This window comes from Leuresthes tenuis, unplaced genomic scaffold (assembly GCF_036924035.1).
Source record: "Leuresthes tenuis unplaced genomic scaffold, fLeuTen1.0.hap1 SCAF_22, whole genome shotgun sequence".
Classification (NCBI taxonomy): domain Eukaryota; kingdom Metazoa; phylum Chordata; class Actinopteri; order Atheriniformes; family Atherinopsidae; genus Leuresthes; species Leuresthes tenuis.
In genome coordinates, this window is record NW_027325376.1 from 1,098,398 (window position 1) to 1,112,328 (window position 13,931).

Here is a 13,931-nt window from a genome sequence, read left to right on the forward strand (position 1 = left end):
GTTAAAAAGTTCAAGTTAAAGTAAAGTTAAAAAGTTCAAGTTAAAGTAAAGTTAAAAAGTTCAAGTTAAGTTAAAGTAAAGGTTAAAGTTAAAGTAAAGGTTAAAGTTAAAGTAAAGGTTAAAGTTAAAGTTAAAGTTAAAAAGTTAAAGTTAAGTTAAAGTAAAGTTAAAGTAAAGTTACTGTTAAAGTAAAGTTAAAGTAAAGTTACTGTTAAAGTAAAGGTTAAAGTTAAAGTCAGTAAATGAATGAAGCCTCCAGTTCTTAATGAAGGAAACAGTTGGCTCACAGAATGAATATTGCTCTATTTTCTCCGTTAAAAAGCAGAAATGATTCCATATTTCTGAATGTAAATATATCCGTCTGACCACATTGCTGATATAGTGTATAATATTCGGGGGAAACTGTTTCCTTTCGCCAACGCAGGACAGAGAAAGCTGCGGTACGATGGATGGTCTGTTAAAAACGTGGTAATTTTGGTTTATGGCAATTTGCTTTGGATGCAAATGAACCGTGGACGCTGGCGTCCACACACACCAGGGGGCGCTGCTGCGTGGGGGAGCTAAACGTGATGTAGTGGTTGTTCAGTTGTGCAAATTATAATTTGTGCCTTTTTTACTTGTCAAACCTCAAAGCCCCAGTAAAGACTAATAAAAGTCAGTGGCTGACGTGTAACTAAACATCAGTGTGAAGCTAAGCTAGCTTGAATTTGCCCCAGTGGTCAGTAGCAGTAATGCAGCAAACTTAAGTCCCCAAAGATGTAATTTTAAAAAAAAAATGGCCATAAAACTGTTGTGTTTTTTTAAATCCATGTAGGTTTTACATTCAGGAGAAAACTGATGGACAGCGCCTGCTTTTTACTTTTAGCTAGCTATAGCAAAGAAAAAATGCTACTGCTGGGCCTAAATGATCCGGAAATACACTAATATAGGTAACGTAGCTTAGCGCTAACGTTATGAAAAGCATTAGTTTCTGCTGTATGCTGTCAGTGTGCTACGTTTGTGCTTCATATGCTAACTGGCGTTAAGTTGGCAGTTAATTGTTACAGTTAGTCAGTCTGCTAGCTCACTAAAAATAAAACTACGGTTTTTAGCTGTTACGAAGCTAACGGATCCTGTTAAGATTAGCATGACCCGTGGCTGATGAAGTGCCTCCTCTTTTAAACTATTGTACGACTCAGAAATAGGAAGTAAGGAACTGCACAAAGAACAATCTGCAGTCAATGTTTTAAATCACCAGATCATTTTTCATGTGTACAATCAACACAATATGATTAATTCTATTAGTGTAAATATCAGTATATTTAAATATACTGAGTCTGAACAGTGGATCCAAATCTGCACTGTCCTACAGTTATTATCTATAAGCTGTTTAAATAAGTTCTTTAGTTAATTTGATGGAGAACTTTTAAAATCAGGGATAATAATAAGTGTAATTACATTTATGATCATTTATGATCAGGAAATAAGCTTAAAATAAACAAATATAACTGAGGTTAACATGTGTTCAGTTCTAGTTTAGCCTTTAGGTGTTTGACTAAGACAGAAATGACTCTATGCTAATGCTCTGTTAGCGGCGGCCTCCACACACAGGTGAGTCGAACTCAACCTGCTTTAAATCTGCTTTAAACTACGGTTCAAACCTTCATGGGACATGAAGACAGGGAGGATTTCATTATTTCAGGACTATTTCTGGGTAAACTGATGAATAAACTTAATAAAAGCAAATGAACTCCTGTTTCTCACCGACACGCACACAGGTAACAGCACAACAACGTACAGGTAACAGGGTTCTACTGCTGAGTGATGCATTGTGGGAGTTCAGGTGTCCGAGGGTCAGTTGAACTGGAGCGAGCAGCTTTTTGAGCCTCAGTGCTGAACTTTGTGACGACGTTTAACGCTTTGGAGAGTTTCCCCTCAGCTCAGCTGCTGCTCAGCTGTGGATTACGGAGCATTTTAAGTGTTAGTTATTATGGCTTTAAAGCAGAGCAGAAGGAAATGATGTGTTCAGTGAGTACAACGCTGTAGTTTACCATCAGTTAGTGACCTGGAAACAGTCAAACTGAATTATATGCTACAGTGAACAGCAGCTCATTTAGAAGAAATGATGAGGAACGTCTGCAGGGACTCAGCAGCTGAAGCCTTCCTGTGTTGTTGGGTCACATTATGGACGGATTATCTGACTAACTAATAAGACAAAGTCTCACTGTTAGGGTGGGAAACAGCACACAGGTAGGTTGGACAGTTCTTCCTCTGAGTTACTGATTACTGAGGCTAAGTCTAAAGGTGTAACCACCACTGAGTTCTTCATGCTCAGAGCTCTGGGTGCTCTGAGAGGTTCTTTAGGCCACCCAACATCCTCCTCCTAAAGCAGAAAGCCTAACATGAAGAAGTGAGCAGTGGTTAGGCTGCTGAGAGGTCACAGGTCACAGGTCGTCTGTGACGCTGTTATTTCTGCAGACAGCGAGGCTCTCAGGACAGATCTAGGCACAGATAGAGGAACTGAGGGTGGCGAGGCTGGCGATGACATCACTTCCTCCTGGAATGAACGAGCGGTCGTGTGCGGCGTGTCAGTCGGTCAGGTAGGTGTGGATGTAGATCTGCTGCTGGATCCAGGGCGTGAAGTGCGTCACGTTGCTGTAAACTCCGGGGCCCAAAACTTTGCTGAAGCACACGCTGCCCCAGGAGGTCAGACCGAACAGCGTCCAGCGGCCGCCGTCCGCCTGCTCACACACCAGCGGGCCGCCGCTGTCGCCCTGCACGTGCACACGCACACACACGTGCACACACAGAGACACACACACACACAGAGAGACACACACACACACACACACACACACAGAGACACACACGCACACACACACAGACACACACACACGCACACACACACACACACACACACACAGACACACACACACAGAGAGACACACACACACACAGACACACACACACACACACACACAGACACACAGTCAGGTTTTATCTGATCTGATTCTGATTGGTCAGAACCCACAGGAGCTGCAGCCAATGAGAACGCTTCCTTCAGATCTGAATCACATTAAACTCTTTAATCGCGTGATTTCCTGTGATTAATCACGATTAATCGTTGTTATACGCAGTTACACACGTGGACAAAACTGTTGGTACCCCTCAGTTAAAGAAGGAAAAACCCACAATTCTCACAAATTAGTTTTTTTTTAAAAAGTAATGGCTGATTTTGATTATTTAATTTTCAGTGAATTTTTATTTATTGTTACTTTTGTGGGTTTTTCCTTCTTTAACTGAGGGGTACCAACAGTTTTGTCCACGTGTGTATTTAATTTATAAGGCAGTTTTATTTTACAGGTGGCAGGTCGACGCTGCAGTGCTGCAGGTAACTTTGCGCCTCTGGAAGAACTGGGAAATGAAAAATAAGTTCTGTAAGCTTCTCCGTGTTTGTTCAGCCGCCGCTCTTTCCTTTTCTGACTGTTTCCTGTGAGCCGCAGCAGGAAGCAACGTACTGGGCTCGCTCACCATGGGGTTTTTCAAAATAAAAGCCCTGAGCAGCAGAAACTTACAATAAAAATAATAATGGGAGACAAATAATAGTCAGCGATATTGAATTAATTAGTTAATGCAAAAATAACGCATCAATGCTCCCAGCCCTAAAATCAATGAATCAGTTCGTCTCTGAATCCTAAAACGATCCACAGGTGCAGACACAAAGGTGTTCGGTTCACAGGTTCATGAAGCTGCAGTTTCATCACAGAAACCCGGGACAGTTGGGCCTTAATGGGAGGAAGTACCTCAGCGGGTCCGAGGGGAGCTTTTCACTTCCTCAGAACAAGGATAAAAGAACTGGGACTTATGAGGCGTTACATTTCTGCCAGCAGAGTTCCTATTTGTTTGGAGGCGTGTGATCGTTACCATTTACTGGGAAGACTTTCTAAATGATCAATAAGCCCTGTGAGCCTCTGCTTCTCTCTGGAAACATCACTGTCGCTGACTCAAAAGATGTGGAATCAGAAGCTTCTTCACATAATATGTTAATATTAGTCGGTGCAGAAACCTCTGAAGTGGACCCAGAAAGTGATGCTCACAACACAAGAACTGAGTCAGAACAGCAGCTCTTATGATCTCATAGCTTCACACGGCTGAACTTTAGCTCATTTTACTAAATGTTAAACTGTGCAGCAGAGAGGGTTCATATGTTGGAGAAACTCCTGAAAGGTGCTGAGCACCAAGAAGCCGAGACGTTACCATGCAGGAGTCGACTGTTCCAGCTTCGTAGCCGGCGCAAAGCATCCTGGGAGTGATGGTCTTCATGTCGAAGTAAGACTGGCACTGAGACAGCGAGATGATGCGGACCTCCCCCTCCTGCAGCTTGAACGGCACTGAGAAAAAACACAGACTTTCAGTCTCAGCTGGTGGGTTAGGAGCAGCAGGAGGACACAAAGAGGAGCAGCAGGAGGACACAAAGAGGAGCAGCAGGAGGACACAAAGAGGAGCAGCAGGAGGACACAAAGAGGAGCAGCAGGAGGACACAAAGAGGAGCAGCAGGAGGACACAAACAGGAGCAGCAGGAGGACACAAAGAGGAGCAGCAGGAGGACACAAAGAGGAGCAGCAGGAGCAGCAGGAGGACACAAAGAGGAGCAGCAGGAGGACACAAAGAGAAGCAGCAGGAGGACACAAAGAGGCACAAACACACGTTAAAACGAGACTGAACTGTTCACACCTGTCAGACTGAACTGTTCACACCTGTCAGACTGAACTGTTCACACCTGTCAGACTGAACTGTTCACACCTGTCAGACTGAACTGTTCACATCTGTCAGACTGAACTGTTCACACCTGTCAGACTGAACTGTTCACACCTGTCAGACTGAACTGTGAACATCTGTCAGACTGAACTGTGAACATCTGTCAGACTGAACTGTTCACACCTGTCAGACTGAACTGTTCACACCTGTCAGACTGAACTGTGAACATCTGTCAGACTGAACTGTTCACACCTGTCAGAATGAACTGTTCACACCTGTCAGAATGAACTGTTCACACCTGTCAGACTGAACTGTTCACACCTGTCAGACTGAACTGTTCACACCTGTCAGACTGAACTGTGAACATCTGTCAGACTGAACTGTTCACACCTGTCAGACTGAACTGTTCACACCTGTCAGACTGAACTGTTCACACCTGTCAGACTGAACTGTGAACATCTGTCAGACTGAACTGTTCACACCTGTCAGAATGAACTGTTCACACCTGTCAGAATGAACTGTTCACACCTGTCAGACTGAACTGTTCACACCTGTCAGACTGAACTGTTCACACCTGTCAGACTGAACTGTGAACATCTGTCAGACTGAGCTGAACTTTGTTTGGTAAAAATGTTAAATAAAAAGCAGATGTTGGGTTATTATAAATGGGAGATGAAGTAAAAACATATTTCTGAGACATCATCACAGAAACAAACATTTTGAATGAATTGAGCGCATTTCTGGCAGAGAAAAACACTTTTTGGACACGGGCCTTAAAAGAAGAAACATTGCTGAATGAACCTCAGTCACCTCGGAGCTCATGTGGGCCTTTGCTGGTTAAACATTCACAACAAGCAGCTTTAAACACAGGCAGCGTGAAATTATCACCAAAGCAGAAACATGCACTCATTCACCTTTGGATGCGGGTGATTCAGACCCGGCTGAAGAATACGGATCAGGTCAAAAGTGTGCTAATATTGCATTTAGTCTCCTGATCCCATGTAGAGATGATTCACTTACAGCAGGTAAAAGTCTGGCTTGATGTCTGTAAGCTGAGCCGATAAAGCCCTCTGAAGCTGGTTGGATTCTACTCTTTTCGACATGTTTTCTTATATTTTGCCCACTTCTGCATTTTCCCCTCACTGCTCCAGATTTAGGGCATCGCCTGTCGTCTCCTTAGCTAATAGCGTCTGTCATTTACTCTGGAGACTGACAGGTGAGGGGCATTAGCCCCTAATGATGACTGACTGGATGAAGTCTGTTTCAACACAACGTAAGATTCACTGAAAAGCACCAAACTGACCCTAAACCCGCCCAAAGCTAAGTTTACCTGCAAAACTAAACTCAAAGCCGCCCAGTTGTGCAGGAACCCACCCAATCTGGTGCGAATGACAGTGTGTAACCAGAACAGGGGCGTCCCTGTCTATCTTCAGGAAGCTCCTGAAAACCCAGCTCTTCAGAGAGCATCTCCTATCCCAGCACTTACCTTGTACTTCCCTCCCCCCTCTATCTCTGCACTTTATCTTTCTGCTCTTCCTTCTATGCCTGCACCCTATCTCTACTCTGTCCCCTCTGACAGAGTCGGACTCCTGGGTTCCTTCTATGTAGCTTATTGTTAGCTTTGATGTTAGCTGTAATGTTGTATCTTTATTTGTAAGTCGCTTTGGATAAAAGCGTCTGATAGATACAGAAACACATAAATGAGTGTGTGCTCACTCCTGTTGCCCATGTGACCCCAGCCGGTGATGTAACAGTAGGAGTCTGGCGATGGCAGCTGGCCGGGCCGAGGCAGACACACCGGTTTGACGAAGGCCGTCTCTTCCACCTGCCGATGACAACAGCACTCATCAACATCCTGCGATCACTGCTGCTGATCACTGCTGTGCGTCTGCACGGCCCCACCTCAAAGTCCAGCTGCACCACGCTGATGTCATAGTCGACCACCGCCCGGTTGTAGCGCGGGTGAACAATGATGGAGCGCACGCCCCGGCTCTGGCTGTGAGCGCTCGGATGGTCCAGGTTTGTCAGACCCAGCACCACCTTCCACAGCTCCGCGCTCTCCCTCCTGGTGCAGACAGACACATGTCCTCAGTGGCATCACGTCCCAGTAAACGGACCAAACCACTCACTAAACGGACCAAACCATTCACTCACTAAACGGACCAAACCATTCACTAAACGGACCAAACCATTCACCAAACGGACCAAACCATTCACTCAACGGACCAAACCATTCACCAAACGTCCCAAACCATTCACTCAACGGACCAAACCATTCACTCAACGGATCAAACCATTCACTAAACGGACCAAACCATTCACTCAACGGATCAAACCATTCACTAAACGGACCAAACCATTCACCAAACGTCCCAAACCATTCACTCAACGGACCAAACCATTCACTCAACGGACCAAACCACTCACCAAACGGACCAAACCACTCACCAAACGGACCAAACCATTCACTCAACGGACCAAACCATTCACTAAACGGACCAAACCATTCACTAAACGGACCAAACCATTCACTAAACGGACCAAACCATTCACCAAACAGACCAAACCATCCACTCAACGGACCAAACCATCCACTCAACGGACCAAACTATTCACTAAACGGACCAAACCATTCACTCAACGGACCAAACCATTCACTCAACGGACCAAACCATTCACCAAACGGACCAAACCATTCACTAAACGGACCAAACCATTCACCAAACGGACCAAACCATTCACTCAACGGACCAAACCATTCACTCAACGGACCAAACCATTCACTAAACGGACCAAACCATTCACTAAACGGACCAAACCATTCACCAAACAGACCAAACCATCCACTCAACGGACCAAACTATTCACTAAACGGACCAAACCATTCACTAAACGGACCAAACCATTCACTAAACGGACCAAACTATTCACTAAACGGACCAAACCATTCACTCAACGGACCAAACCATTCACTAAACGGACCAAACCATTCACTCAACGGACCAAACCATTCACTCAACGGACCAAACCATTCACTAAACGGACCAAACCATTCACCAAACGGACCCAACCATTCACTCAACGGACCAAACCATTCACTAAACGGACCAAACCATTCACTAAACGGACCAAACCATTCACTAAACGGACCAAACCATTCACTAAACGGACCAAAGCATTCACCAAACGGACCAAACCACTCACCAAACGGACCAAACCATTCACTCAACGGACCAAACCATTCACTAAACGGACCAAACTATTCACTAAACGGACCAAACCATTCACTAAACGGACCAAACTATTCACTAAACGGACCAAACCATTCACTAAACGGACCAAACTATTCACTAAACGGACCAAACCATTCACTCAACGGACCAAACCATTCACTAAACGGACCAAACTATTCACTAAACGGACCAAACCATTCACTAAACGGACCAAACCATTCACTAAACGGACCAAACCATTCACTCAACGGACCAAACCATTCACTCAACGGACCAAACCATTCACTCAACGGACCAAACCATTCACTCAACGGACCAAACCATTCACTCAACGGACCAAACTATTCACTAAACGGACCAAACCATTCACTAAACGGACCAAACCATTCACCAAACGGACCAAACCATTCACCAAACCATTCGTCTTACCCCTCGAAGCAGTGTGCGACCGTCAGAGCCCATCTCCGGGCGATGAGGACGCAGCCGCACACGTGTCCACTCTGTTCGCTCTGCAGCGAGCACTGCCATGGCCACGCCCCCCGACGGGACACCCGACCCCCCAGGATCCGTTTCTTCCTGTGAGGGCGGAGGCCCACCGCCGGACGCAGGCCGCACTCTGACGGTGAACAGCAGAGAGCGCAGAATGAGTCGTACTGTCGTTACATCACAGTCAGCTCTAAGGTCGCTGTGGATCTTTGGTAAAAGAGCAGGTAAAAGAATCAGAGGCTCACCTTCTCTGGCACACAGGACGGAAACCCTCTGTCTGGAATGACAGGCGTGACTGCAGGACAGACGGACACAATTAGAAACATCACAGCTGCGAGGAGGAGAGCTCAGAAACTGCTGATTTAAATGTCATGTGAAGGTGGTTCTGTTCCCTGTCAGAACATGTCAGGTCCACCTGCAGCTGCCCTGATCTATGATTATTCTGCAGAGTTAAATCCACAGCTTAAGATGCTGTGGTTGGTCAGATCTGACACCAAGTGTGATCTGACTGCACTGAGACCTGGATCCCGGACAAGCCCCCATTATCGGGCCTAATTTGAACCCTTTAGGCAGCCATGGTCCAGTTTGTTTGACAGTGTCGTGGACGGTCCCAACCGTTACCTTCTCTTCTCCAGTCGGGCCTGCAGGGCAGAACTGTTCCTCAGGTTCCACTCTGGGTGGACATGTAACCAACGGCGACGGCCTGGGACTCCAGGCTGGTCCGATATCATGGAAACAGAAGAGGGAACCCTGCAGAGGAACTCAAACTGTAGTTACTCTGTCAACCTTGGTCATCATGACTCATTGCACATCCTGGAGAACGGATAACATTTAATGTCTGTCTTCTGCTTCTTGTTCTGCGAGGACCGCCTCCTCCTCATGTCACAAAACTCATTCAAATTGGTGTCAGCATCCAGGGGATGTCAGACAGCGTAATGTCCTCTGAAATCAGGGAAACATCGGTGTGTGTGTGTTACTAACCTTACCCTAGTCCCAGCTGGTCGCAGGTCAGTTTGCTCAGCTCGTGGTTCCACTCGTCTGCACAGACCTGATACTCTGCGGCCGTCTTAAACACCGTCAATACAGAACCCGATCGGTCAGACAGAGACACTGTGGAGACAGATCAATACAGAACCCGATCGGTCAGACAGAGACACTGTGGAGACAGATCAATACAGAACCCGATCGGTCAGACAGAGACACTGTGGAGACAGATCAATACAGAACCCGATCGGTCAGACAGAGACACTGTGGAGACAGATCAATACAGAACCCGATCGGTCAGACAGACAGATCAATACAGAACCCGATCGATCAGACAGAGACACTGTGGAGACAGATCAATACAGAACCCGATCGGTCAGACAGACACTGTGGAGACAGATCAATACAGAACCCGATCGATCAGACAGACAGATCAATACAGAACCCGATCGGTCAGACAGAGACATTGTGGAGACAGATCAATAGAGAACTCGATCGATCAGACAAAAACACTGGAGCCAGATCAATACAGAACCCGATCGAGCAGACAGATCAATACAGAACCCGATCGATCAGAAAGATCAATACAGAACCCGATTGATCAGACAGAGACACTGTGGAGACGGATCAATACAGAACCCGATCGATCAGACAGACAGATCAATACAGAACCCGATCGATCAGACAGACAGATCAATACAGAACCCGATCGATCAGACAGAGTTCTTTAATATTAAATCAGAACATAAATAAACGTTTCAGCGTCTAAAGAAGAAAAATCATTTAATTATCAGTTAACTCCGTTAAATATGAACTTTAATGATTTAACAGATAAAAAAGCTTCAGAATCTGCTCCACCCGTGTGATCTAACTCCACCCCTGTGAAATTACTCCACCCGTGTGAACTAACTCCATCCGTGTGAACTAACTCCACCCCTGTGAAGTGACTCCACCCGTGTTAACTAACTCCACCCGTGTGAACTGACTCCATCCGTGTGAACTAACTCCACCCCTGTGAAATTACTCCACCCGTGTGAACTAACTCCATCCGTGTGAACTAACTCCACCCCTGTGAAATGACTCCACCCGTGTGATCTAACTCCACCCGTGTGAACTGACTCCATCTGTGTGAACTAACTCCACCCCTGTGAAATGACTCCACCCGTGTGAACTAACTCCATCCGTGTGAAATGACTCCATCCGTGTGAAATTACTCCATCCGTGTGAACTAACTCCACCCCTGTGAAATTACTCCATCCGTGTGAAATGACTCCACCCGTGTGAACTAACTCCACCCGTGTGAACTAACTCCATCCGTGTGAAATGACTCCATCCGTGTGAAATGACTCCATCCGTGTGAAATTACTCCATCCGTGTGAAATGACTCCACCCGTGTGAAACAACTCCACCCGTGTGAAACAACTCCACCCCTGTGAAATGACTCCACCCGTGTGAACTAACTCCATCCGTGTGAACTAACTCCATCCGTGTGAACTAACTCCACCCGTGTGAACCAACTCCACCCGTGTGAACTAACTCCACCCGTGTGAACTAACTCCATCCGTGTGAACTAACTCCATCCGTGTGAACTAACTCCACCCGTGTGAACCAACTCCACCCGTGTGAACTAACTCCATCCGTGTGAACTAACTCCATCCGTGTGAACTAACTCCATCCGTGTGAACTAACTCCACCCGTGTGAACTAACTCCACCCGTGTGAACTAACTCCATCCGTGTGAACTAACTCCACCCGTGTGAACTAACTCCACCCGTGTGAACTGACTCCACCCGTGTGAACTGACTCCACCCGTGTGAACTAACTCCACCCGTGTGAACTAACTCCATCCGTGTGAACTAACTCCATCCGTGTGAACTAACTCCACCCCTGTGAAATGACTCCACCCGTGTGATCTAACTCCACCCGTGTGAAACACAGGAAGTTCCATTTATTGAATGTTTAAACGTGTCGATCGGCTAAAGTTTGCAAACCTGCAAAGGTAGAAAACTTTCTTTCTTTTTTAAACGTTCAAGGTTTGTAAAACTTTACCGATGAAGCTTTTAGCTCTCGTGCTGCCGTCTCCTCTGCAGCTTTGTGCTGCTCCTGTCAGATAAACTTTAAAGAAACTAATTATTATTGTTTTATATGAGGTGCTTTGCACAGAGTGTGTCGTACCACAGTTCCATTCATCAGAGCTGTCTGAGCAGTGCTTCTTCCCATCACACCACAGAGTGCGATGAACACACTGATGGTTGTTGCAGGACAGCTCGTTGTCCCGGCACACCGCTGAGGAAACAGGGATCATTTCATCATTACAACCACAGACAGGCCTGTGATCTCTGCCTATAACTACCAGCAGCTTTAAAAACGTCACTAACTAAGACCTAAACCTGGTTAATACGAGTTAATAGGCCTCACAGCAGTTGGCCTCGTCCACCAGCAGGGGGCAGTCTGGGAAGCCGTCGCAGATCATGCTGGATTTGATGCACACCTTACTGCCGGGACACTCCCACAGAGCGCGCTCAGAACAGCCTGCCACACAGAAAAAGAAGCTTGGTGTGTGTTCGGTACCAGCAGCGATAGCGGGTTCGGGTCAGTCTGCCGCGGGTCTCACCGCAGTTGTCTTCGTCGCTGTGGTCGTCGCAGTCTATGTGTCCGTCACAGCGTTTGGTTGCCAGGACGCAGCGACCTGACCGACACTTGAAGTGGCTGGGGGAGCACTCTGTTACCATGGCAACACAGAAACAAAAAGTGGCGTTTACCATCGGAATGTGGACCAAACAAACGTAGACGCAGAGTTCCTACCATCGACTCCGTCCTCCGGCAGCAGGCAGGTGGTGTTCCCTCCATCCTCTGGAAACTGGCTGCAGTCCGAGTCCTCGGGCCACTGCAGGCCCACGATGCCGAGGACGGACTCACACTTCTCCTTCGCATGACGACACAGTGACCTGCAGGACAGTCAGAGACTTAATAACCAACCAACCAACTAACTAACTAACCAACTAACCAACTAACATGCAGGACAGTCAGAGCCAGCATTGTATAACTTGATAACCAACCAACTAACCAACTAACTAACATGCAGGACAGACAGAGACGGCATGTATAACTTAATAACTAACCAACTAAATAACCAACTAACTAAGTAACTAACTAACTAACTAACATGTAGGACAGTCAGAGACGGCATTGTATAACTTAATAACTAACTAACTAACTAACTAACTAACATGCAGGGCAGTCAAAGACAGCATTGTATAACTTAATAACTAACCAACTAAATAACCAACTAACTAAGTAACTAACTAACTAACTAACTAACATGTAGGACAGTCAGATACAGCATTGTATAACTTAATAACTAACCAACCAACTAACCAACTAACTAAGTAACTAACTAACTACCTAACATGCAGGACAGTCAGAGACAGCATTGTATAACTTAATAACTAACCAACTAACTAATCAACTAACTAACTAACATGCAGGACAGTCAGAGACGGCATTATATAACTTAATAACTAACCAACTAAATAACCAACTAACTAACATGCAGGACAGTCAGAGACAGCATTGTATAACTTAATAACTAACCAACTAACTAACCAACTAACATGCAGGACAGTCAGAGTCAGCATCTTATAACTAACTAACTGACTAACCGACAGACAGACAGCGTTACTGACATACTGTTCACTAACTACCTGACTGACAGATTACCAAGTTAACTAACTAAGCCAAGCAAATATAACTAACCAGCAAACAAACAAACTCCACACCATCAGAATGGGTCCAAAGACTCCTCTGAACCAGCTAAACTAACTGCATCTGTACACTGATGGGTTTATCCGTTAATCAACTAGTTTCTGGCATGCAATAACCTCTGCAGGCTGACTATTTACTAACTAACTAACTAACGAGCTGCTGACCTGCAGGGTGGGACCCTCTGCAGGGTGACGGGGTCACATTTTGGTACCAGCAGCGTGCAGGCGTAGAACATGAGGTACTGGTAGCAGCCGGTCTGGACCAGGGCCGGGAACAGCGAGGACTCCCAGGACACGGAGCTCTCTCTCTGGGACAGGTGGCCCAGGTAGTTTGGGAAGCTGGTCAGGTTGTACGGCAGGTTCATGCACAGCTCCAGGCTGATGCGCTCACAGCGAGCTGCTGGGACACAGGGAGCAGAGTCAGTACCAGGTTCCACCAGCAGGGGGAGACATTGCACTGATTTACCCAGAACAGAGAGTGAATTTCAGGCTGTAGGTCGTCTGATGAAATAATACGGTACTCAGAGGCATTTACAGGCGATTTGCATGACAACAGCAGCTTTAAAGCAATAAAACAAAGTCATTACTTTAATTTGAATTCTTCCCTTCTGAAGGCCTTCACACTCTCTTACACTCAGGTGTCGAGTTTCTTTTCCCTCAGCGAGGCCTCGGAGGCGCTGCTGTGAATACTAATATTAACATTTGTGACAGCGGGCAGAGTTTCGTAT

At 46.1% G+C, this 13,931-nt stretch overlaps 1 protein-coding gene across 1 annotated transcript in view; it reads right to left on the bottom strand.

The window, feature by feature from the left end:
* Positions 1–206: 206 nt before the first annotated feature.
* The window catches only part of corin (corin, serine peptidase), a 39,075-nt gene continuing 25,350 nt past the window's right edge, over positions 207–13,931 (bottom strand). Inside the window, exons 12-24 of the mRNA XM_072376464.1 lie at positions 13,369–13,600; positions 12,245–12,387; positions 12,054–12,161; positions 11,858–11,971; positions 11,615–11,725; positions 9,443–9,566; positions 9,078–9,206; positions 8,702–8,751; positions 8,400–8,586; positions 6,640–6,802; positions 6,454–6,562; positions 4,237–4,370; positions 207–2,753 (exon numbers count right to left, since the gene is read on the bottom strand). Of these exons, the coding sequence (XP_072232565.1) occupies positions 2,568–2,753; positions 4,237–4,370; positions 6,454–6,562; positions 6,640–6,802; positions 8,400–8,586; positions 8,702–8,751; positions 9,078–9,206; positions 9,443–9,566; positions 11,615–11,725; positions 11,858–11,971; positions 12,054–12,161; positions 12,245–12,387; positions 13,369–13,600 (1,790 nt within the window). The 3' untranslated portion in view covers positions 207–2,567. The remainder of the gene's footprint in view (positions 2,754–4,236; positions 4,371–6,453; positions 6,563–6,639; positions 6,803–8,399; positions 8,587–8,701; positions 8,752–9,077; positions 9,207–9,442; positions 9,567–11,614; positions 11,726–11,857; positions 11,972–12,053; positions 12,162–12,244; positions 12,388–13,368; positions 13,601–13,931) is intronic.